The sequence below is a fragment of the Podarcis tiliguerta genome, assembly GCF_965153285.1.
Source record: "Podarcis tiliguerta genome assembly, chromosome: 8".
Lineage (NCBI taxonomy): Eukaryota > Metazoa > Chordata > Lepidosauria > Squamata > Lacertidae > Podarcis > Podarcis tiliguerta.
In genome coordinates this window covers 19,968,122-19,993,756 of record NC_139541.1, presented here as the reverse complement: position 1 = coordinate 19,993,756, position 25,635 = coordinate 19,968,122, and the positions used below count along the sequence as shown (strand labels likewise).

General features: G+C 44.0%; 1 protein-coding gene across 8 annotated transcripts in view; it reads left to right on the top strand.

The window, feature by feature from the left end:
* Window positions 1-25,635, top strand: part of MORN1 (MORN repeat containing 1) — a 121,510-nt gene that overhangs the window by 40,164 nt on the left and 55,711 nt on the right. For 7 of the 8 annotated variants that reach the window (XM_083453996.1, XM_083453993.1, XM_083453997.1 and 4 more), the window contains exons 11-12: window positions 21,524-21,642; window positions 22,776-22,852. The exons of the other annotated variant lie outside the window; for it this stretch is intronic. In XM_083453996.1, coding sequence (XP_083310122.1) covers window positions 21,524-21,642; window positions 22,776-22,852 — 196 coding nt within the window. The remainder of the gene's footprint in view (window positions 1-21,523; window positions 21,643-22,775; window positions 22,853-25,635) is intronic. 8 annotated transcript variants of the gene reach the window in all.

The window sequence follows — 25,635 nt, the reverse complement described above, 5'->3', positions numbered from 1 at the left end:
CCATTGTCAATATGCCTCTGACTACCAGTTGCTGTGAATCACAATTGGGGAGGGTGCTGTTGCGCTCAGGTCCCGCTTTCAGGATTCCCATTGGGGTACCTGGTTGGTCAATGGGAGAACAGGATGATGGGCCTTTGGTGGGCCTTTGGCCTGATCCACCAGGGCTATTCTAATGTTATTTCTGGGAAGACAGAACAGCTGTTGTAAATAAGGATGTCAAGTGCTACCATGGTTGAGCGCCCACCAATGCTCTCGTTGCCACAAACTGTCTCAGCTAAAGAGAGACTCATCCATATTTGCCCCACGGTGAACACAGTGCAATAATTTGGTTTGTATGTTACTAAGGCACAGTAGCCATTGCAAGACCTGCCTTTGTTAGGAATGGATGTGGTTTGCCTATCACGCTAGACTGGGAGAAGTAGTCTTGCCACAGCCACTCCTGCAGCTGCTGGAGGAGCAAAACCTGGTCTATCTATGCCCCCCCCCCCCAGATGTCCTTTATATTGTGCATTTGTGATGATTTGTGTTCATGATGGCATCAGTCCAATTATATATGATCCAGCTTTCAGCACTGCTTGTACCTCCGAAAGTTTGTGGGTTGATATACCACTCTCTTTCCAATCAGTGCATGCCCATTAATTGACTCCCGAAATCATGTAACTTCTTATACCACAAATGTCTCGGTTTATTTTTTGTACCGCTTTTGTTGTGCTGTAGTGCAAGAGTTGCCTTTCTGGGTAGTTGTAATGCAGTAACATTGGGGCAGCCTCACAGAACAGCTAACAAAGCAGAATGATGTGTGAATGGTCCATTATAAATTCATCACTAATCCACTTTTATTGCATTTGCAAAAAAAACCAACCACCAGTCTGGAGGGTCCCTGTTACATTTGTATCTTATCCTTCCTCTAAGATGCTTAGGGCAGTGTATCTCATGTTATTCTCACAACAGCCCTGCGAAGTAGGTTAAACAGAGAGGCTGACCAGCCTAGAGAGCTTAGTGACTGACCAGGGATTTTAACCCAGGTTTCTCAACAGTCCTAGCCAGACCTTCAAGCATCCTGCATGTCACTCTGCCCATGCGATGCATAATTTCATCTGAATTGCACCTCCAGTTTTGCCTCCATAGACATTAAAGTGAATTGGTGTGAAATACCCAAATAATTTCAAGGGGGGGGGGCCAAATAGCTTTGCTAACTTTCTCTGGGTAAGGTGGGGAGGGGGGGGTCTGCAAATCCGTGGTCTATCTATTTACCACCCCACGAGGGCCCCTTTTTCTTTCTACCTAAAATCCACCTACTCAGAGCTGTGTCTCAAGGTTTATTATAGTCCCAGTGAGTCAAACCTGCCTACTCATCTTATACATATATACATTCACAGCCTATATTGTTGTTTTGGTTTCCTAGAGGACATGAAGTAACAGATGAGCTAACACTTTTCTTTATAAATATGCCAGTATTATTTTACAGGCCAGTTATTCCTGGAATTATTCATGGGAGCCTGAATGCTGAGATCTTGGGAGTTGAATCAAAGTTTAATCACTTTGGTTTATTGTGAACTGTAATATTAAATCCACCCCATATAACTTGATACATTGTAAATACACGATTTGCATCTTAATACACTCAACTTGCTAACAAAGTGGAGAGAAACTGAGTGGTAGTTAAAATTGCATCTATCTTTGGACTCTGGAGAGTTTATTTTGATAGCCCCAACATGTACGATATGCTCCGCTGGCCCCTCTTGCCAGCTTTGTTTTCGTCATACTGAATTCAGTTGGCTTTTGCTTCCCCCCGCTACCAAAATAAATGTTTATAAGAGCCCTTATTTAACACCTGACCCCCACTATTAAATTACCAGAAGATTTGGGTTATTAAATAAACGTGCCCTCTCTTGGTTTGATTCTCTCCTCCAGCGTGTTTTGTTAGGAACGTTTCAGATCAGGGATTAAAATGTATTTTCTTTGTGGGGAGAAGTACTGAAGCAGAGAGATTTAGGGTGTGCAAGACAGTGGGGATACTCTGCCCTGATACATGTAAATGTCACTTTGTGGGGGAACCATGGGATTGCTTTCTAGATTTGGAGGTGGTTTAAAAGGGACTTTGCACCTTGGATTTAACAGATCCAGGTGCAGCTCCCTGAGCTCCCCAAAATCACTCTTTGAGTGGACTCTTAGAAGCTGTTTTTTATGGGCTCTTCTACAGAATGAAATGTGCCTCCTGTCCAGGTAGGAGAAGGGTAGGAGTCAGGGGTGTCTGCAGGGTTTTTTTCCCGTGGGGTTGGTTTTAGGTTTTAGGACTGGACCCCTGACCATTAGGTCCAGTTGTGACCGACTCTGGGGTTGCAGCGCTCATCTCACTTTAATGGGCAAGGGAGCCGGCATACAGCTTCCAGGTCATGTGGCGAGTGTGACTAAGCAGCTTCTGGTGAACCAGAGCAGGTCACGGAAATGCCGTTTACCTTCCCGCCGGAGCGGTACCTAGTTATCTGTTACAATACTACAAATAATACTATACTACAAATAAGCATACATACGTACATAACTGAAATGTGGGAGCAAGGAAGTTTCTCACAAAACAAATGAGGAGAACAGTGCCAGCACACTTTGCCTCTTATATCTACAAATTATAGAAACTTTTAAAAATGGAATCTGGGAATCGGGGGTTATGGTTCATGCGGTGGGGGAGGGGAAACTGAGCTCCTCCTTGCCTTCTGCCCCATGGATGCCCATGGTAAGAGCAATGAAGGGCTGTTTCTTCAGGGCTTTTAAACAGTGATCATAAACTTTGGATCCCACATATGTTCTTGGACTACAACTCCCATCATCCCTGGCCATTGGCTAAATTAGCTGGGGAGGACCTTAAAATTGGTGCCCTTGGGTAAGATGCTCTCAGTGGACATATAAAGCCTGTTGGTCCATCCAGCTTGATATTATATACATTTATTTATTAATTAAAATGTTTATATACTGCTATATCATAAAATATATAAAAAGTAAAAAAAACAAGCATACAATTTAAGCATAAAAAGTTAAACACAAAGATTGGTAAACCGTTGTGAGGGATGTACTCTTAATTTCCTGCATGAGCTTAGTGGAATAGAGAAGTTTTCAGCAGGCATTTAAAAGTTGGCCCAAGAGGCACCCGTTGAATCTTCATTCTCTTCTCTTGCACTCTGCCACCGCTCCTTCCCTATACTGCCTTGGTTTGCCTTGACTTGTTGCTAATATCTCCTCCTGTAGAACCCCAGGAAAAGGGAGATCGAGAAGGCTGGAAGCAGCTGGCCCTTATCAGACTGCTTGGCCTATATCATTACAAAAGATACATCTCCAAGGCCCCTTTAGGGAGCAACAAGGGCATGGGTGCTGTTCTCTGAGATTTTGGAGGGATTGGGTCTCTCTTGAGAGAGGTTCATCTGTAACCAGGGCGTGTTTGTGTGTTCCAACTCAGCCTTCAGGGTCCATGTGGGATAGGCTGGATATGCGAAGGATGGAAATGATGGTCAGACCACTATATCGTAAAATTGGGGCTTACGCCACCAGCCTCCCCCCTCCCTGCTCCATAGGGATGCTGTGGATGCTTGAATGCAAACGAAACCTACCATTCATCTATTTGGATTTCAATTTCTTCCTCTATTAGCTTGTAAGCTCTGGCAGTAGTAGATTATTTCTTTCAACCAACTTGATTTGCACTTCAGTTCTTTTTCCAGCAAAGGCTTCATGGCTCGCTTTTGAGCAAAATGTTGGCACAATCTCAAAACACCTCAGGAATAACTTCTGCTGATGGGTAAATTATGAGGTCCTTGAGGCTTTCGTTCTCCCTGTTCTTTTAGTATGGTGGTAATAACACAGTAATGGAAAGGCATCCAGCCCCATGCACTATTGATGAACTGTCAGCAAAATGGAATTCTGAAAGGTTCTGAGAAACGGCACGGAGCTTTTGCTTTCAGAAATGGATGTGCTCGCCTGTTAGACGTTTCTAGTTTGGTAATGAAATCCAAGGCTGAATTAAAAGCCGCTCTGCTGCCAGAGGGGCCTCCTTGGTAACATTTACCAGTTACCTTGACTAAACTGGTTTTGTCCTGTGTGGTGGATGATCGGTTGTGTCCATCAGGAAGGGCAGTGCAGAAGGCAGAGAAGCCAACAATAGATGGAGCCAGAGCTAATGACAGACAACATAGATAGGCAGAGCCAACCAATTCTAGTTTTGCCCCATCTTCCTCCCTGCTGAGTTCCACAAGGGCAATACTGAGATGAAGGAAGCTGACAGGCAGGGCCACAACCTAGAATGGATGTAAGGCAGGTGGGTGGTGGGCTGGCTGAGGGCAGACTGAAGTTAGTGCATCAATGCCCTGTTTGCCCTAATAGATCAGCCTTCCCTGATAGCAATATAGGAAACTGCCTGGTACTAAGTTAGAGCTCAAGTTCATGTAGCCCAATATTGTCTGCTCTGACTGGCAGCTGTAAAATGTTTTGGAACGTTGTTTGTCTGGTCACCTCTTAAGAAATCATAACCAAATTTTGTGTGGTGGTTCCAAGGAACAGGATTTTGTCTACCTCTGGATACAATTGGACACCATTTTGAATCAAGGTGGCATACAAAACCTTTTAAACTGCCCTGATTTTAACCACAGATTTCAAAATTGCAGTGGTTTTTTGTTTTTTCTTAGAATTCCCGAGCACTGCTGGGTATGAGGCTGTTAATTCTGAGTAAACTTTAAGCCAGCCATTCCTTGTTTTTTTTTTTACTTTCATGATCCTGCAACATATTAGTTGGGTTTTTCTACTGTCATCTGAATATTTTGTTCCCTTCAGCTTTTAAATGATAATAAATTTTTGTTTAAAGTGACTCCACCCCATTAACAAATGCACTCCAAGCAACGGCGGTGATCTGTTTGTTTTAGTCTTACATAGTACTAGTGGAATGATACACGCATACTGAGGGAGAATATTCCCCTTGCGGTCTTTGTGTTTTATAAAACAAAGTGCAACAGTACAGCCCGTTTCCAGGCACTGACAATAGCAACATGATTTTGCTGGCTGTCCAGTTCCTCTTAATCCATCTGTTTTAAAGTTTGGTTTATATCATTGTGTTTTCTGCTGCATCAGCTAAAATACTTCTCATACTTCTGGACCGAAGATGGCTATTTTGTTACATGTCTTAAATTGTGTGGAATTTACGAGACTGAGAAATGAACGGTCAGTGGAAACCAGGGCTCCTAAACATGCTCCCCCCCCAAGTTCATGCCAACTTTGGGGTACATTTGGTGGGTGGTTTCAAAGGCAGCAGTTCTTAGAAATACTAAGTCAACAAGGCTATAAGAAATGGCAGAGAGGATCAGACCTGTGAGTCTTAGTTCTAGTTCTGCTTTCTTTGCAGCCTGCAAAGAATTGCTTTAAGGCAGCTTTCAAAAAAGGGGGCAGGGAATGGCTGCATTAAAATTCAGGCTTAATAAACCAAAACACACAGGAGTACTGTAGCCCTTTTCCCCCTGTATCAGTCTTCCCTACATGTGCAAACAAAAAGACAAACCAGGAAACCACCATAAACCATAGCTTTCCATTACATCTGAACCAGAAAACTAAGCTAGTGGCTCCTACAAAAGTTATAATATGAAACCATGGTTTAAAGTTGGCTTACAAATCCTGGCTTGTTTGAAAGCCATGAACTATAGTAATGGAAAACCACAGTTAAGGCTGGGTGAATTTGTAAATTTCATTTTTTTTCCAATTTTAAATTCAGTTCTCCACATTTCCACATCAGTTTGGATTTGTTTTCTTAATGTGAAAATTCATCCCCATTTTAGTGGGAATTTCACCTGAACATAATGCCTTTTTTGGCGTGTTATTTTCACCAATGTCTGCATACTTCTACATATTACTTGGCTGGGGAAGTGCATTGACAAATTTGGGGAAAGTGCATATTTCCAAGGATGGCTGTATTACAGTTCGTGTCTTGTTTCAGAAAGATGTGAATTAGGTAAGTCCACCTTTAAATGGGAGCCGATTCAAATGTCTCCCTCATCTCTATGTAGCTAACTATGGCTTCCTGGTTCTCTGCGCCTCCCTCCACCCCATGGCAGGGGTGAAAGAGGTGCCACGGCACCCAGTTTTGGTACATGGTGCCCCATCCATTTCTTTACTCTTTATAACATGAGGTAGGTTTGGTTGCAAGGCAGTGCGTGGCATACAGTTCCTGCTATAAGTTTTGTGTCTCAGGAAAGATTTTGAACCTGGGCCTTCCTGGTGCTAGTTTGACGCACTGACTTAGGGATCGCCAACCTTTTTCGGGCCAATGAGCATTTTTGCAGAAGGGGGGGGAATGTCATGGGCATCACACACCCACAAACGCACCCACCCACCAACTGCACTATCACACATGACAACAGTAGGATGTTTCTTCCAAGCCCAAGGGAGGGCCTCTGTGGGTGCCTGCCTATCTGTGGGCACTACGTTGGCGATCTCTCCTCTCCTGCTCTAACCACTGCACTACATCTTGGCCTGCATAGTTTCAGTTAATAGGATCTGTGGCATTGAATGTTGCTGTCCAGCAACTCTTGATTTGGCAAGTCTGAGTGAATTCAGGAGTTCTGGTACACAGAGAGTTGCACAGAGGATAAAGCTAACAGGAAACCAATAAATGCAGTGAATAAATGTTCAAAAAAATATACGAATGGCTCTTCCAGGCATTCATGTCATTTCGGAGGTGACAATAGCTTGCCCCCTGTACCACTCACTGAATGTGTGAAGTTCCCTTCCTCTTCCTCTCCCCCCCCCCCCCTGCAATCCTACTTGACCTTCAGGTTTGAAGTAAAAGGGGAAATCCTATAATGCTGAAACTCTCACAGAGCTTTGGTTCCAAGTGTATTTTATTAAGCAGAGGAAATAGCTGGGGCTTCTCACATTTTGTTTTTTCTCTTTAAGGTTCTAGCTTTGAATCTCCTACTTTTATAGCAAATGGGTTCTCATAGATGGTACAAAAAGAAAGTTCAAGTGCTATAAATCATAGGTATCAAAATATTAACCTGCGGCTCTGGGGTCATCTTTCTGGGCCCAACCATGTTCATTTTTGAAGTCAGTTTTAATTCCTCTGTGTTTGTGCGCGCCCCCCCCCCCCCAGCACACACAAACACAGACTTATTTTCTGCCAATACCCTCTGGCCAGCATCAAAGCCCAGTGCACTCTCATTTCCCAGAGTTTTACTGGAAGTCCCTAGCGTTAAAATTATAAAATTGCCAATGTACACTGCCTGAGGATAATCAGAGATTTCTCTGAAGGCTAAGCCTTCAGTTTTGACTACAGGCAAATGTAGAATGTTTATGGCACCTCACCCTTTCCTTTTTGTCTTTGGGAATCATGAAAAGCAAATTCCATACAAATCGGCTTATTTCCTGTCATTGCTCATCTTCTCCTGTGAAGACGCGCCAAACGTAGCTCATGACACTTCACCAGCAATCCTCCTTCCATCTCTCTCCTAGCAATGGAAAATGTTTCTGATTTGGAGCACCTCCAGATGACCTATTTATTGAGCATCCATTGTGATTTGCTTGGTTAAAGCTTACACCGGGGTTAGACTATATCTGGTATTCACTGAGTACTCCTTCTGATTTTTGTGCAGAGAGAATGTATGACAATGAGCATTCAGCCTATATTCAGTTTGATTTGTTTGTGAGGTATTTATATGTCTTCCTGTTAATCATCTCGTTTATCCCACACTTTTCAATGCATGTCCCTATCACTTCCAACTGCAAAAAGTCAATTTCTTTTTTAAAGTGGATTTGTTGCACCAGGGCGCCAGAGCCACTTTAATTGTGCCAGCCTAAATTTACAGTGTGCACTTGAATTCCTCGCTCAAAATAGTGGCAGTCCGAATGCACCATTGAACTTTACAAAAAACCACTACTTATTCTTCACTACCCACACAAGTTGTTCACAGTTATTGGGTTAGATTGAAAGATCCTGCTAGCAAAGTTTGTTTTCCACCTACAAAAGGGCTGCTTCAGGCTCCATTGCAGAAATGTTGTGTGAGCCAAGTGGGGCAGGAAACTGCCAGATGGTGTCCAGGGCCATAGCTCATTGGTAGAGCATCTGATTTTTCATGCAGAAGGTCCCAGGTTTAATCCCCAGCACCTCCAGATAAGGCTGGGAATTGTCCCCTGTCCGAAACCCTGGACAGCTGCTGCGTGTCCATGTAGACCAGGGGTTGGCAACCTAAGGCCCATAGGCCACAAGCGGCCCACGGGGGTTGTTTAACCGGCCCACGAGCCACCCCCGAAATGAGCCGCCTGCTCAGCGAGTCCCCGCACACTGCGCTAAACCAGCACAGCACAGCTCGCGGACTTGCTTCCGCAGCTCCGGAAATCGCGCATGCGCAGATGCCGGAAATCATGTCTGCGCAGACCCAGACATCAGAATTCATGGGCGCACGCGCTCATGTGCATGTGCAGTCTGGCCCACTGAGGGATCTCCTCTGGAGTGAACCGGCCCAGGCGAGGTAAACCTTGCCGACCCCTGATAGACTGAGCTAGGTGGACCAATGATCTGACTCCATCTCAGACAGTTTCCTAAATAATCCTAAATCCAGAGAACCTCCTCTATTTGTGCAAGGCTATGAAGAAGCTCCCACAAGAGCTTTTTAAAATTTATCACCCAAAAAAGTTATATGTGACAGCCTGGGGGTTTCCTTTCCTTATTAACTGTTACTCTCCAGGGTTTCTTGAGATGCCAGAGATTGAATTTGGGACCTTCAACATGCAAAGCATGTACAACTGAGCTGTGGTTCCTCCTCAGATAGAACAAGAGGCGGGTCTGAATGTTAGCTTCCCCAAAGGCATCTGGCTAACCGCGCTTGGAAATCAACACTGAACTCCATGGATCCTTTGATCCCATAGGGATTTTCTTAATCTGGTGTCCTTCTGGCAATATAACCAAAGATTGAACTGACCCTTGGGGACAGCCAGTTGAATAAACCCACTCCTGAACATTCTCGCTCCATCTCCTTGCAAAATGTCTAAAGATGGGGAAGGGCTGCAATATTGAGAAAATCTTTTGTGCTCAGGCTTTGCTTCTTTTTTTTGGTGGGTTCTAAAACCAGGAGGGGTCCTGTATGAATCACATGAGTGTTCTGTCCTCCTACAACAGATTAATCTTCTATCAGAAAGTAAAGTTGTGCCATATGCTTTTCTGTGTACGTTTCATTTGGCACGTGGAGCCGTCCACTTACCCATCATCAGTCCAGCTGCTGCATGTTGCTTTACTCCTTGTGCTTTAGGAGGTTTCCCGTCCCTCGTTTTCTCTCTTTTCATATATTTTTTTAAAAATTAAATATTTGTGTAATCCATCTTGGGAATAGGATGGGCTATAAATCTCTAAGAAACTCCATGCCTAGTACAAATTATCTTCAGGAATGTCTAGAAATACATTTAGCCTACTGGAAAGGATTGTAGGCTTGGAGAACACAGGGTGATTACACAGTGCTTGCACTGAAGGAAACAAAACAAAGCAAAATGTGAGCGCTTTGAGACTGTTGCTGTTTTGTGGAAGGAATTCAAACACACCACAGAACTTTAGGTTTTGTGCAATTAAAGTTGATTAAAGTCTTTTGTCACCCTAGCACAACGAATCTCCTTTTTGTAATTTACAAAAAATGCTAGTGGTTGGAGGGTCCCGAAGCAGAGGTGGGCAGAGCGATTAATGTAAACTTCGCCGCTGTAGTGTAGGCCAGTTTCTGCAGAAACACACAGCCCTCTCTGCCCTCCTTCCAGGCAAGCAGGAAGCATTATCAGAGTTCAAGGACACATTCCAGTCAGGCAAAAACACTCAAGGGAGGTACAAAGTAGGGCCTATGAGGGGCAAGGCCTGGCAAGAGTGTCATGGGAAGACAGACGCCTGGATGGTTGCATTTGGCTTCCAGGCCTGAGGGTCCCTATCACCGAGTTAAACATAGCAGTCCATCAAATAAACCTCCTTAGTATGTTGCCAGTCTGGGACTGCAAAAACAGATGTTGTCAAACAGCCAGCAGGCTGAGTTACATAGCTAGTAGTCTGCAATCAGCTTGGCAGCTCAAAAGTTGTGCAGACCTGCCGTAGAGCTCTGACTACATGGCAGCTGTTTATGCTCCTGCTTGAGTACTCTGGGCCTGATTCAAGCATGTAGATTCATCACTCAGTCGCTCAGGCATGTAGATTCATAGCCGAACCATGATCTCAGATGCCTCAAACAGTCATTACTAGCACAAATCTCCCACATCATCTTCTGTCGCCGCTTTTTATCGCAAGCTGTTTGAAAATTGTCATCTTCTTGTGAATCACCCACTATGGACACTGGCTTATATATCCAGTGTTAGCCCTACTCCAAATAGGCCCATTGAAATGAATGGACATGACTAACCTGGGTTGATTAATTTCAGTGGATCTACTCTGCGTAGGACTTAGTTGGAGACAGTCCATTGGAAATATCCTGGAATGGGTAGAGGACCATGGAAGAGTAATACAGTGGTACCTCGGGTTAAGTACTTAATTCGTTCTGGAGGTCTGTTCTTAACCTGAAGCACCACTTTAGCTAATGGGGCCTCCCGCTGCTGCTGCGCTGCCAGAGCACGATTTCTGTTCTCATCCTGAAGCAAAGTTCTTAACCCGAGGTACTATTTCTGGGTTAGCGGAGTCTGTAACCTGAAGCGTATGTAACCTGAAGCGTATGTAACCTGAGGTACCACTGTAGAGCATGATACAAAAAAAAGAAAGAAAAAGAGAAAGAGAGAGTTATGGGCATGAATGTAGGAATAAATCTAAGAGAAAAGGTGCCCCAAGTGCCCAAAATCTTTTATTACTGCCCAATGCATTTTGGAAAGAAAAACTTCCTTAGGGAATTTTATTAACAACCTGCAAAAATATATTACTGCAGCTTCCTCCTTTTGCCAAATGGAACTGCCCCCATAGACTTGGTCTATGAAACCTGTTGTCTTGTATTTGTTGGTAGATAACACATTTACACTTATAGAAGCTTTTAAAACAAAATTGCCCACTCCCAGCCCCCCCCCCCTGCAAATTTGCAATATGTGTGCACGTGCCAAATTGGGTTGTTGACCCGGGTGAAATGAAGCCAAATTTCGCCCCTGCCTTGTGACACTCCCTCCTATGAATCCTATCACATTTGGGGATATTAGGCTGATGCGTCCTTCATTTGTACCTTTGAAGGGTTAACACTTATAAAATTCTTCCTCAATCTCTATTCCCCGCCCCCCGCCCGCCCCCGCTTCTGTTTCCTTTCCTTAAGATTTTTCAAGGGTTAAGGAGTTCACCTTCCATCTGTGGTTTACTTGGTCATAATATTTGTTTAAATAAGTACAGGGCAATGCTGGGAAATCTTTGTAGCAGGCAGAGAGGAAGGGAGAAGTCCAGTGTGCAAGTTTCGATCTGGAAAGCCCAGAAATCTCCATGATCTGGCCCTGCTGCTGCACAGATCTGTCTGAAAGGATTAAGCATGTCGAGGCCTGGAGTGCCTTTTACAATAACGTGGTTGCGCCTACATTTATTTCTCCTTTGTTTGACTATATGTCCAAACAAGCTTGCGAGAGTTCCCCTGTCTGCGACCTTTTTGTACACTTTGGTAATCTCCTTTTCTCCACTGAAACAAAGCTAAAAAGTGATGATTAATCTGTTTGCTGATTTTCGCAATTGAAGGAACAACAACCAAGGAGTAATTCTTTGCTTCACTCTGTTAACAGAGGAATGGGGAATGGCAAAAAGCATGCTGATAAAAAAAGTGTAGGATGTGCTTGAAGCAACACCCCCCCCCCCAATTACTTCTGTTTAATGAAGCATTGTTTTTGGCGACAGACCATGCAGATCACTGCTTTACTTTACATGTTTGAATGGTGCTTTTAAAAATATTCACAGTGTAGAGAAAGCGGATAGGGTAAAATTAATCTCCTTGTGATACTAGAACTCATGTCAGTCCAGTGAAGCAAAATGTTGGACAGACAAAAGAATACTTTTTCACATAGCACAGAGTTAAACCATGGAATTTGCTCCTGCGGTATATATTGATGGCCAACAACCTGTGTGGCTTTAAAACAGGTGGGAGGAACGTTTAGTCCTCCAGTTGTTGCTGAATCACAACATCCATCATCCCTTGCCATTGGACATGCTTCCCATGGCTGATGTGAGTTCAGCAACATCTGGAGGGCTACAGGCTCCCCACACCTGCTTTAAAAGATGATTGGATGAAGTCAAGGAGGATTAGGCTATCAGTGCCAACTAGCCACAATGGCTATGTTTTACCTTCACTGCTTGAGGTTGCAATCTCTGAATACCAGTTGATGGGAATCACAAGTGGGGAGAGCAGTGTTGCGTTCAGGTCCTGCTTGCAGGTTTCTTGTTGTCATCTGTCTGGCTACTTAGAGAACAGGATGCTGAGTTAGCTGTGCCTTTCACCTGATCTATCCAGGTTATATTCTTATATCTTAAGACATCTACTTCCCCTCCCCACTTGAATACTTCTGCAACATATGGTCAATGGGAGGATGGATTTAACTCTGGAAGCTTTCAGCTGCTTTTTCTGGAGCTGGTTTATACTTTGTCGCAAAGCGTGACTCCCCACTGCATAGTCATTAAACTTTTTATCCTCTGTTCACCAAGAGAGACTGGCACGCTATTTGCTCCATAGTGATATCTCCCAAAAGAGATGGTGCAGAAAAGGGGAACCAAATTGATCGGAAAAAGGAGCAAATCCCCTTCTGGGAAAGGGACTTTTGGGACTTCTTTTAGTTTGGGGAAAAGGCTCATAAATTTAGGAATAAGTTTTTCTGCCTCCTAACAACGGAGCCCAGATTGTAAGCGCAGTCAGAGAAGAAATTGGGGAAGTTGCAATGCTCACCTCTTCTTCTGGGTGAACATTGCAAGCACCCAGCATTCACACCTGGACCCTAAGAACTTTGCAAGCATCCCTATGAATCAACCCCAGCTCCCTTAAGAGTGTATCAGCATCTGGCCTATAATCTGCTGCAACTTTCAAGGGTGAATTGAGGAACTGATGAACGCCTAATATTTTGGTCCTGAGCTGTCATACCCACATGAGCATAAGAAGTTAAGAAGAGACTGCTGGTTCAGGCCAAAGGCCCCTCTAGTCCCGCATCCTGTTCTCACTGTGGCCTGTGGGAAGCCCACCAACAGGATTTTTGTATCCAATGTTAATGCTTCCCAGAGTAGACACACTGAAGTTAATGGACTGTTGATTTCAATTGGTGTGTGTGTGTGTGTATCTGTATCTGTATCTACCATATTTTTCGCTCTATAAGACGCACCAGACCACAAGACGCACCTAGTTTTTGGAGGAGGAAAACAAGAAAAAAAATATTCTGAATCTCAGAAGCCAGAACAGCAAGAGGGATCGCTGTGCAGTGAAAGCAGCAATCCCTCTTGCTGTTCTGGCTTCTGTGATAGCTGCGCAGCCTGCATTCGCTCCATAAGACGCACACACATTTCCCCTTACTTTTTAGGAGGGAAAAAGTGAGTCTTATAGAGCAAAAAATACGGTATATATCTATATCTATATACCTATATATCTATATATCTATATCCATCTATCTTTATTGCGGTCCATAGACCCACAAAACAGTTTCTATACAAGATATAGTTAAGACAACCAAACAACAACAGGCGAAAGAGACCGAGGTAGTCATTTTGTTATGTCCAGAGCATGATGGTCTTTGTTTCTTGCAACCTCTGAAAGAAACTTTGCCACGGTCAGTGTAATATCATTTGACCTATCCTCCATTTGACCAGAAGGTATTTAATATGGGAGGCTTCAGATTTTCCCGGCAAATTTGCTAGTAAGGGTTTGATTAGTTGATCCCTTGCTTGCTCATACTGCCCACAATGCAGTAGGATATGGTTCATAAACAAAGCCTATTCTGATAGGAGATGCCTCTCAGCCTACCATTTAGAACTTCTGATGGAAATTCATTTAATCTATCTTTGGTAAATACGGTGGGTGGGTACGGACAAATTCCTAAGATATGAGGCTAACTGAAAGTCGTGCCCGTATTGGATTCCAGCTGCAATCGGGCGACAGGTTACATTGGATCTGGATCGGTCTCCTCTGAGTTGGACTTAGTTGGCTACAATTCAGAGTCTGAAAGGACCCCAATGGTCATTTAGATTAATCCACTTCTACAGCATCCCTAGTGGCCATCCAACCTTTGCCTAAAAACCTGTAAGAAAGGAAAGTCTACCATCTTCCAAGGCAGTCTGTTCCATTGCTGGCTAGCTCATACTGCCAGGGAGTTCTTTCTAATGTTTCATCTAAATCCTCCCTACCCCCTCTTATAATTTGAATCTTTGGTTCAGGTCCTACCTTCTGGATATGTTGAATAATATTGGGTGTATGATGTGTACCGCATTGGAAGAATCTCAGCTCAATAGTTCTGAGTAGACAGGACTTAACTGTTTTGTGGGTTTTTGTTTTTTTAAATAGCTTTTCCTGCTCCTTTTTCTCCCCCCCCCCTTCCCTCCCAACCTCCTGCCTGGCAGAAACTCTCCAATTGGTTGCTCTGCATTTCCTTTCAAATGGGAAAGAAGAAGAAAAACATCTCTCTTGCATCTGGAACCGCGCCAGATACTCTAAACCCTATTTTGGTTAAATTACAGTACCCAGATTTTTAGTAACAAAACGCATTGATTTTATATTCAAAAAGATTTTTATATTTAGTCTGTTAACCTTTTGTAATTCCCACCCACTGCTTTTAAACTGCAGAATGTGGTGGGTTTTTTTTAATGCTAATTGTTGTCAGTAGGGTATCAGCCACAGCCCCTTAGCAATTTAAACTCATTGAATTGTAATGCAGGTGCTGATAATTGGAGGACTGCTATTGTTTTCCTGGCAATGGGGAATATGTTTCAAACAATTCCTTGCAAATTGGATTTGAGACCATGAAAAAAAAAACATAGTTTAAAGATAACTTTAGCTTCCAATTTAGAAAGTGCAGGGGGGTAGGGACAGGGAGCAGCTGCACAAGCTAGTGTGGTCCTCTGAGGCTTTGTCTCTCTTGTTCAGGCTGAGCACACCAAATGGGGTAGCCAATATGGTACCCTCCAGATGACTCGTCAGGCTGGCTGGGGCTGATGAGAGTCGGAGTCCAATAACATCTGGAGGGCACTGTGTTGGCTGTCTCTTTGTTAAGCCCATTAATGTGTGTGGGAGACAAAAGAAGTCTTTTGGAAGAGGATTGTCACCACTTTACAGGGGCTATACTTAGGAAGCTTCGTTACACTGAGCAAAATCAGCTAGCTCAGTCACGTCTACACATAATGGCAGTGGCTCTCCTGGATTGCAGGCAAGGGGGTCTTTTCCAGCCTTTACCAGGAGATGCCAAGGATTTAAGCTGGGACCTTTTGCATGCATATCAGATGGTCTAACTGCCAACTGTTGTGCTTCTGTTAAGACTTTGGGTTATCTCCAGTTATGTCCCACTTGAAGCAGAGCCATTAACATGTCAAAGCGATAAACAACTACCTGACATTCAGAAGACATCTTAAGGCAGCCCTGTTCAGGGAAGTTTTTAATGTGTGATATTTTAGTGTTTTTTGGTTTCTATGGAAGCCGCCCAGAGTGGCTGGGGAAACCCAGCCAGATGGGCGGGGTACAAATAAATTATTATTATTATTATTATTATTATTATTATTATTATTATTATTATTAATGAAGCTAAGTTAGTCATGCCCATTCATTTCAGTGGGTCTACACTTAGTAGGACTAACATTGGATACCACCAACAGGGGCACAGAAAGCTGCCTTATATTGCACCAGATCTCTCTGATATTGTAGATCCATCTTGCTGAGTATTGTCTGCACCAGGCATGTCCAACCAGTCAATTGCGGGGCGTCCCTGGTCGATCACATGATCCTGATCAGTTCCCCCCCCCCCAAAGTCTCGCAGTCTCTTGGGAGTTGGACATGCCTGGTCTACACTGACTGGCAGTGGCTGTCCAAGATTTCAAGAAGGGAATATTCCTAGCCCTCCTAGACCTTCTGCATGCAAAAGCAGATGCTGTCCCACTGAGCCGTAAGAAAAGTCAAATCTCTGCACTTAGCCTCCACACTGACATGCTCGCTTTCTGTGGGCAGGGAGCCTTTTTTTTGTGGCTGAACAGTGAGTAATTTTTCCAATGAGCAGACCCGCAATCTGAAGTAGTGAAGTCCAGGCAAAGCTTCACTACTCAGTTCTACTGGTTGTATAAACTTGCACTGGCACCTGTAGCAGTTTCCCCCTTCTTTTACTGTTCTTGGTTTTCATATGTTAGATAAGATCCACACAGACCAAACATTATGAGGATGGAATGGTAACTTTGGCCCCCTTCATTTCCTTGCTTTCATCAAATAAAGTTACACCCTTGCTTTGACGTACCATTGAGGTTTCTTTTGTGTGTTAATTGACGTTGGCTTTGTAAGACTCGGTGGAATGTAATTTTATAGGGAGATGTTTGATTGAAATCTCAGCCTTCGTTGTTTTGTGCTTTTTCAGCCAATGCTCAAAAGCCAACTATTTGTTAAATCTTTTGCCTGTGTTTTACATTAAGGGAAAGCTGGGGTTTCCTATTGGAAACATGAAGTGTACTTTCTTTATGGAAAACCTAACAATTTGACTTCGGTTCATTTGTAATATAGCTGTAGCTCAGTGGCAAAACATCTGCCTGGCATGCAGAAAGCCCCAGGTTCATTCCCCAGCATCTCTTGGCAGGACTGGGATTGTCCCTTGCCTGAAATCCCAGAGAGCTGCTGCCAGTCAGTGCAGACAGTACTGAGCTAGGTGACTCAGTGGTCTGGCTCAGTATAAGGCAGTTTTCTATGACAGAATATTGTACTGCACCCTGACATCCAAAAATGAGAGCTTCCTTCATGGTTTCCAGCTAGCCATAACCTCCTCCAGGCAGGATAACCAATTCTATCTACCACCACCTTCAGTTTATATTTGTATTTTTTCCAACCAACCTGAAACATTTTGTGCTTGTGAAGCATGTTCATGCTGCATGGAGCTGTGAGGGGAGGGGGCTGTCTGCTTCAATTTTTTTTTAGGAAGATTTTTGTATGTCTGCAAACTTCAGGGTTTTCCTGACCATACTGATACCAGTAGTAGTAGCAGCAGCAGCATTAACAAACTGCCTTTCATTTTAAGATGAGATAGATTTTTCTAGTTTCTCTAGAGAGAGCGTTAGGTCCTCCAAGAAAATGGAGGACAAATTTTGACACAGGACTAGAAATTTTGAGTGGACTCATTTCGTTTCCCAACTGGTAGGCACAGGGCCGCTCAAGTTTGGTTTTAGATGGGGGAAGTAGGGCCTGTAACAAAAGGTTGCAGTTGGCGTGTTCTGGCTCTGGGTTCCAGGCAGCCATGCTGTATTCTAGAATACTCTTTTCCATTCCCTTTCTCCTCTAGTTTTCTGTCCCTCCCGCCTCACATTTCTCAGTGGTTCGGTTGTGGCTCCACCCCTGCCAGCTCTCAGCTGCTTAGCTCACTACAGTGGTACCTTGGTTGTCAAACGTAATCCATTCTGGAAGTCCGTTCGACTTCCAAAACATTCGACAACCAAGGTGCAAAGGGCAGTCGGCAAAGTCAATGGAGAAAAAAGGGGGGGGGGACACAATGGAGGCTGTTAACTTCCGAGGCCCGTTTGAAACCGGAATCAATTACTTCTGGGTTTTCGGAGTTCGGGTTCCGAAACGTTCGGCTTCCAAGACGCTCAAAAACAGAGGTACCACTGTATTAGAAGGAGTGATTATTGTGATGATTTAATACCAAGGATATCATAACTGAAAAGACCTGGCATGAGCTTCACTGACATGCAAAACGCTTCAATGAACCATGAGTTGCACCCATGCTTCTTTTGTAACATGGGCCCCGTGGATGGGTTATGCCTTGCAGGAAATACTATTCTCCTAAGGCAACCTTCCCCAACATGGTGCCACCAAAGGAGGTTGGTGACGGCTGCTCCATAGCTTTTGGTTGTGTGTTAAGTCCATGCTTCTCACTCCTTTCCCCACCTTCCTCATTAGTTAGCTGACATTTATTGGTAATTGAATCAAGCATTAAAGGCTAATGCACTGTGTCTGGTCACCTTTAAATAAGACACAACTGCCGCTCCCAAGGACCAGTCACCCTAACTCACCCCCTCGCACCCTTTTTAAGGTAGAAAGTATTACAACATTCAGACCAGCCCATCAACAGCCAATAATTCTTTATGCTCCATTATTAGAAGGTGTGCCTACCGTTTAACAATAATGACTCTAACGCCCTAAGTTATAGATGTTTATAGCTATTTCTCCTTTCACGCCATCCCTTTTTCCTCTCTTCCTCCTCCTAGTTTTATGCCCTACACAGGTGATTAGCATGTTGTAATTGAGTTGGTCATAAAAAAAAGATAATTAATTGACATTTCACTCCCAGAGAGGTCAAACTGCCCCATCTTCTGCAGTCATTATGAGACTAGTCATTCTGCTCCTGCTTCCTCCACTCCATTCCACCACCCCCCACAAGGTGATGGAATGACCTTTATCTTGCTGATCAAGACATAATTGTTGTAATAAAAATAGACACAGAGGGTGGATTTCAGGAGTGGCACTCCTGAGATGGGAGTCTCCAATTAAACTGGGTTTTATCGTGAGCTCCGGGCAGCTGTCAGACGGGAGGCAGAAGCTGGGAAGAGAGAGTTACGTGGAGGATGCAGATCTGACACACTGCAACCAGGGAGGCATTGTTTCTCAGGCAGAGTCCCAGTCTAGCTTTTCATACCCTTCCTGTCTGAGAGGATCCAATGTCTAGCCTGCACAGCTGAGCCTAGTTCAGAGCCTGAGAGTACGTCACTGCCCAGGGAAAGGCTCCAGTCTATAGCTCTGGTTGCAACCCTGGTGGCTCTTTGCACACAGCACATGTAAACAGATCCAAGAGTGGACAATCACTACAGGGCAGAATTAGGGAGGCTAGAAAGCAGTGGTTTCTGTTCTGACCTGACTTCATCACAATCAGTGCTGTTTCTGTTCTGCTGAAGTTCAGTTTCTATCTATACTATGCTATACTATATAATACTATGCTATTCTTCTTCTTGTCTGCTATTTAACATTATTTACGTAACTTACAAATTCAATGTAATTAATGATGCAATTCTTTCCACACCGTTCATTTCAATGCCAGGGAAGCACAATTTAAAGGGGGGGAGTGGTCATCAACTACATATTATTTGCAGACTAAAAACAACAACAACTGATCGGTATTCACTGGATTTATTTCCATTCCAAACATGAGACCGAATGAGCAAACCCCAGCAATTTCCGCTTCCATTTCTATGTTCATCAGAATTCTCTGACAATCCCGGGCAGGATGAAGTTGAGGGCTTTGGTAGCAACCCAGAGAGCAACTGAACATGTTGCTCAGACTAATAGGGAAGACAGCAGGATCTGAGAGTTTATATTGGACAGTAGCATATGATTGGCCTTTGGGGGCATGTAGCAGATTCTGGGATATTAATGCAAAATGTCCCAGCTTTCGTTCCCAGTGGCAGAAGGGATCTCATTCAAAAGGCTACTGGTTTGAGCCTGCTTGCCACTTGCCACCTGTGCCAGCATACAGCCATCCTCTTAAGCCAGCTCATGTACTAGTGGTGGACCTTGGGGTCTCAAATTTCAGCAGTGCCCTGTGCAACACTAAAATCCACCACCCTCACCTCCCATGTTCCAATCAAAATCATAATTGCGCCACCCCCGAGGCTTGGCACCCAGTGCAACCAAACTAAATCCTGCCCTAAATCCACCTCTGCATGTACACAAATCAGTTCCCTGGGTGACATCTTGTTGATGCTGGCAGAACATTACCCTTTGTCCTGTCCATTCTCTCACTTCATTGGCCAAAAGAAAGGTTACTTTTCCTGCACCCAGCATAGTGAAATTTCACATTGTTAAGTGCTGCACAACTTTCCATGGTGTCTCCACCTGATCGTTTTAAAAGTTCGCCTTTCCACTTTTGCAAGGACGTTCTTTTAACACCTCTCTCTTCATTAGCTTTCGCTGTACTAGCAGTATTTATGTTCTGAGCAATGAATGGGAACCATATTGCTTACAGCATAATTTCCAATTTCTTAATGCACTAATAGTTTTCAATAAAGATTTCGCAGCTGCTAACTCCTGATTTGCCTTGTCTAATGGTGGTGCGATATGCTTTTAAAGAAAGTATCAAACTAATACTGTGCAGTTGGGGGGAGGGGTAGGAAATCAAGGTTACCCGGGTGTGGCATGGTGTCAGGGTTCAGACCTGTCCAACCCCAAAGGGAGCTGTTAAGGGCCCCGACCTTCACAGATGCATTATTTAGGCAGTATTGATAACGATATAACAAGCATGGGAAGCTGTGGTCCTTCCAAGTGTTGCTGAACTACACCTTCCAGCAGCTCCAATAAGCACAGCCAATGTCCAAGGATTATGGGAGCTGCAGCTCAGCAACACCTGGAGAGCCACAGTTTCCTCACACCTGTGATAAAGTATCTTCTGTCGCTGGAAGTTCCAGCTTCACTCTCTCTTGGAGCTGGGTGACTGTTAGTGGCACTGTGGTGAACCTAGGTCTTGTATATATTTGTTCACTAGAATGGGTTCATGGAATCTATAGAATTGAAACTATTGTGCAGCAACTGAAGCTACCATTCCACATTACAAGTACCCAACTGGCAACCAGTACCACCCAAACATAACATGACTTCCATGTCAGCCTGAACCCAATTGTGAATGTTTCTGGGTTGCTTGGAAGGACCATGCAAAAGCTCCATTGCTACAGATGGTCACACTCTTTATGCAGAGGCCAGAGTGCATCACCTTGCCCATGAGGAACATATGAGTGTTGACACATACATAGGGCTTCAATCTCTACCTTGCAAGATAGTTGCTAAGAAAACTGGGGGGGGGGGAGAGAGAACCAGGCATGGGGCCTTTTGCGCTTTGGGGGAAGTGAGAGATGTCAATGTACAGTCATACCTCAGGTTAAATATGCTTCAGGTTGAGCGCTTTCGGGTTGTGCTCCGCGGCAACCCAGAAGTAACAGAACACGTTACTTCTGGGTTTCGCCGCATGCGCAGTCAGAATGATGTCACACACATGCATGGAAGCGGCGAATCGCGACCCACGGATGCGGGTTGCGTTCGCTTCAGGATGCGAACAGAGATTCGGAACAGATCCCATTCGTATCCAGAGGTACTACTGTACTGAATTTTGTAAATACTGTTGGAGATATTGCTAGAGTAAATCACAGCTGCTGAGAGCTTAGATACAACATGCTAATTTTCCATTCCACTGTTATATTCAAGGTGACTTTTATAAAGGGACCCAAAGCTTGCAGTAGAGAGCCACAAGCATTTCTTGTGTCTTGTTTCATTTACCTTCCCCTGCAACAGACTTAATATTATTTATTTAAGTTTTGATCACTCATTAAACACAACAGGAAAATAGATAGATGCTTCCCTTGACTATACATTGTTCTTTGTTTATATAGAAAATGAAAGTGGCTGTTTCCGAAGAGTTGAGCGCGGCTGTGCCATTTTCAGTAGCATCACCCTTGCACCTCTTCCAGGAGATCCTCGACCTGCTGTGCAGTCAGATGAGCCAAATGAAGTAAGGAAAGCCAGCTACACTTGTGGACACAACAGTTCACATCCACATTTCATTGCCATTTCATTATCTGGCAGTAGTCCAGATTGGAAGCTCCTCCTCCCTAACACCCAGAAGGAAGAATGTCTTACCCAGAAATGGCTTGCTGAGCAGGGCAAAAAAACCCTGCTACCCTAACTTCCTGGCAGGAAGGTCACCGTTGCTTATCAGGAGGGGTGAAGCAGTTATTGAGCCAGATTGGTTTTGCTGGTGTGTTTGCACTGCAGTGACCTCCTCACCAGCTCCCCCACCTTCAGGTAAGCTACAGCGACTCACCTCCCAGGAAGCTAGAGTATTGGCTCCACGAAACCTGCCTCAAAGAGTGCATAGCAGGTTCCAGTGATGGCACCTGCAGCCCCACCCCCTTCAAAACATTCTGGTGTGGTCCTTCATACAATGCAGAGTTCTCGCTGTTCCCACCAGTACTCTAGGCGACTGTGTGAAATTAAATGACTACCAGACCCAGTGTCCTGGTGTTTGTCCAAATGTTTGTCAGACCACTGCTTGTTGCCACTGCGCCCAAATAAGTCAAAAGAGGAGGGGACCCACAAAAAAGCTCTTACCCCATGGCCTCTCAGAATTGAAGCCAACCTCACCAGATGCATACATACATACATACATAGCAACTTTATTTACATTAGCCATTAACCATAGCAATAAAATAAAATACAGTGTACTGAGGATAGAGCTAAATGCTTAGCTATACAAAAGACATTCTAGAGCAGCGGTTCTCAACCTGTGGGTCCCCAGATGTTGTTGGACTACAATTCCCATCATGCCTCAGCTCTGGCCTTGCTAGCTAGGGGTGATGGGAGTTGTAGTTCAACAACATCTGGGGACCCACACGTTGAGAAAGGCTGTTCTAGAGGTTTACATCAGTACAAATGGGGTCCAGTATCTTATAGCATGTGCAATCCCTTATGCTTGCCCTAAGAAGACATGTTCTATAGAGCCAGCATAGTGCGTGGGTAGACGGCGGAACTTGGGAACGTGAGTTCGGAACCCTGGTTAGTCATAAAGCTCACTGGGTGACCTTGAACCAGATCTTGATCTCTCCCATATTTAGAATTTATTATCTAAACCTCTTACTCATGCAGAAAGGGAGCAAAAAGGCAAGTGTCAAGACCATTGCAGAGAAAATTACTGCTTCCCAGGAGACGGTTGGAGATAGCAGGTATGTTCCCATCTCCCACTTCTCAGATGGATGCTTTTTCATTCATGTCTGTGACCCTGCTTTCTCAACAAACTACATCAAACTGCCTTTTGTATTTCAAGTAAAACATTTTCAGATTGTTAAAAGATTGAAATCAAGGTGTCATCTTGCCTAGTGGTGAGTGAGCTGCACTCCCAACCTACAGCCTTAAAAAAAAAAAAAAGATCCCCTATGGACTCATTGTTGTGTTTTGAATTTGTGAAGCAAGAATGTGTACTCAGGATCACATCATCATTAAGTCAGAACTAATCACTAACAGTAAACTTGTGCTGTTTCTTAAACACATAAGAAATTCTTTCCTGAGCCAAAGTTAACTTAGTCTGGGATTCTTTTCAGTAATTCCAACAACCACTAGGTGGTCCACCAGAAATTGGCCAATAGGATCGCTCTGATTCATTATCTCTCTTCTGTCCATCAATTCCCTGCCTCTGTCCCTGCCCCATCCCCACGCCATAAGTGTTCATTTATTTCTAAGCCTCCTTAGATGTCTTTCCAGTTATATGGTGCTCAGTGCAACTTTCAGGGTAATGCATTAATTGCCTTATAGACTGAAGGATCCCATGGTGATTGCAAACTGAACACAAGTCAGTTGTGTGATGCGGCTTCAGAAAAATCTAATGCAGTTTTAGGTTGCATTAATAGAACCATAATTTCCAAGTGGCAGGCAGTAAGAATGCCACTTTCTTGTTGAAGGAGGTTGAAGGAAATCATGAACATCCACAGAGGTGCAAAAGCAGCTGAATGAGCCATAATCTCTAGATTCCCATTTTTCAGTTCCTGCCTTCCTATCTATCTAATCTCTCTCTCTCTCTCTCTCTCTCTCTCTCTATCTATCTATCTATCTAAAAAAAGCAAGTTTCTATCCTTTGTAGAACCTGAGATATGAGGCAATCCATACAGGTCATGGTCTCCTCATTTGTTTTATGAGAAATTAGCCTACACTTAGCTTTCAGTGTTCTTAGCAGGGAGGCTGGTCAGCTTCTTCAACCCATGAATTTCAGAACCCCCACAACAGCATCCCCCACAGCTATCCTAATCCCATATGCATATGCATTGATTTTCACTTAATCAGACTGCCACTAACCAGTCCCTCTTCTGCTAACCATTCTGCTGTTCACAACAGAGCCAATCATCACCCATCACTATGTGTGGCCAGCAGGTCCCACACATGTCTCCGGGGGGTGGGGGTGGGAATGAACCTTAAGGGGGGCAATGACATACAAACACTCTTCCATAGAAAAGGCTAAAGTAGGGTGTCAGGACTCTACACTCCTCCTTCTCCCCCCCCCCTTTCTGATTGGTCAGTCAACATCTTTCAAAGGACATTATGAATGGCCCCAACCTGCAAGCTGTAGGTGATTGAGGTATTTAGATCTTTCCCTGGAAGTCATCACACAGATGGAGTTACTGCAGTCAGTGAAAGAGCAGATGAGGGAGAGAAACTCAACTGACACCAGGCAGGACTTGTTCTGGCTATTGTGTTTCAGTCCAGTTTATTTCAGCAATTCATGGAGGCTTGGGATGCAGTGGAGGTGGGATGAAAAGAGGAAGAATGTCAATGGCAACCACAGAGTAGAGTGGGGTGGCATTCTATCCTTCCTCCCCTTAGTTACATTTAAGAGGTAGCTGCCCAGAGCGGCTGGGGCAACTCAGTTAGGTGGGCAAAGTAAAAATAATAAATTTATTTAATTATTATAGTTGAGGGGTTTTTATTCTCGTTCTGGCACACTAGAAAAAGAGACATAGCTCCCTTAAGCTTTGTCAGCTTGGCGAGTTGTTGTTGTTTCCCCCCTCCCTTGGGTTGTATTGTGGCTTCAAAGCATTGCTGGTGTGTTTGTGTTCTTATTAAAAATGAGCCTTGCGATTCTCCGTAGCATTTCCTGGAGTGGAGGTTTCCATGGAGACTCTACTCCAGGAAATGCCTTGGTTTGCATTTTCAAAGAACCCTTGTCGCTCCCCAGCCTTGCCCGACAGATGTTTGTGTTCTTAAGAAAGAGTCTTGGAGTTGTGATTTTCCGTACTAGGTTTCCCTGGAGTCTAAACTAGTGTGCAAAACTAGCAACTACAGTCAAAGCCCACCTGCATAACTCTACAATATCCTGTATCTGTCTATCTTTGAAACGGATACATTCTGACGCTAGTTAAACATTGAAGAGCTGGCTTGCCTCCTTGCCACGGGCATGTGAAGAGGTATGTGTGCGTTGCAACTATGTAGAACACAAAGACCCCAATTGTTTATTTCAGGAAGCATTCTAACAGAACATAGATGTATCAGAAGCTGCCTTATATTGAGTCAGACCGTTGTCCATCTGGGTCCCCATTTTCTACACTGACTGGCCATGGCTAGCCAGGATTTCAATCAGGGTACAATTCTTAGCCCTATGTGGACATGCCAGGAACCTTTTGCATACAGAACAGATGCTCTACTGAACTATGGTCCCATTTACTTTGCTGTAAATGATGCTGGGGAAGAGATTCATACGTGTGGTACAAAACTATTCATCAGAATGGAAATGACATCAAATACTGTCTGGCACAGCCGCTGGTAACCTAGATTTCTCCATTTATTAAGAAAATTATGAATCAGTTTATCTAGCAAGATATACTGTTACCTACAGAGAACTGTGTTATTTTCCCAGAAATGTTGGTATCATTCTAATGTGTAAGAAAGGAGATGTTTAAGTGCTCAAATCGGGAGAAATGCCCCTTCTCAAATGACAAACTGTTTCCAGTAAACCTATGCC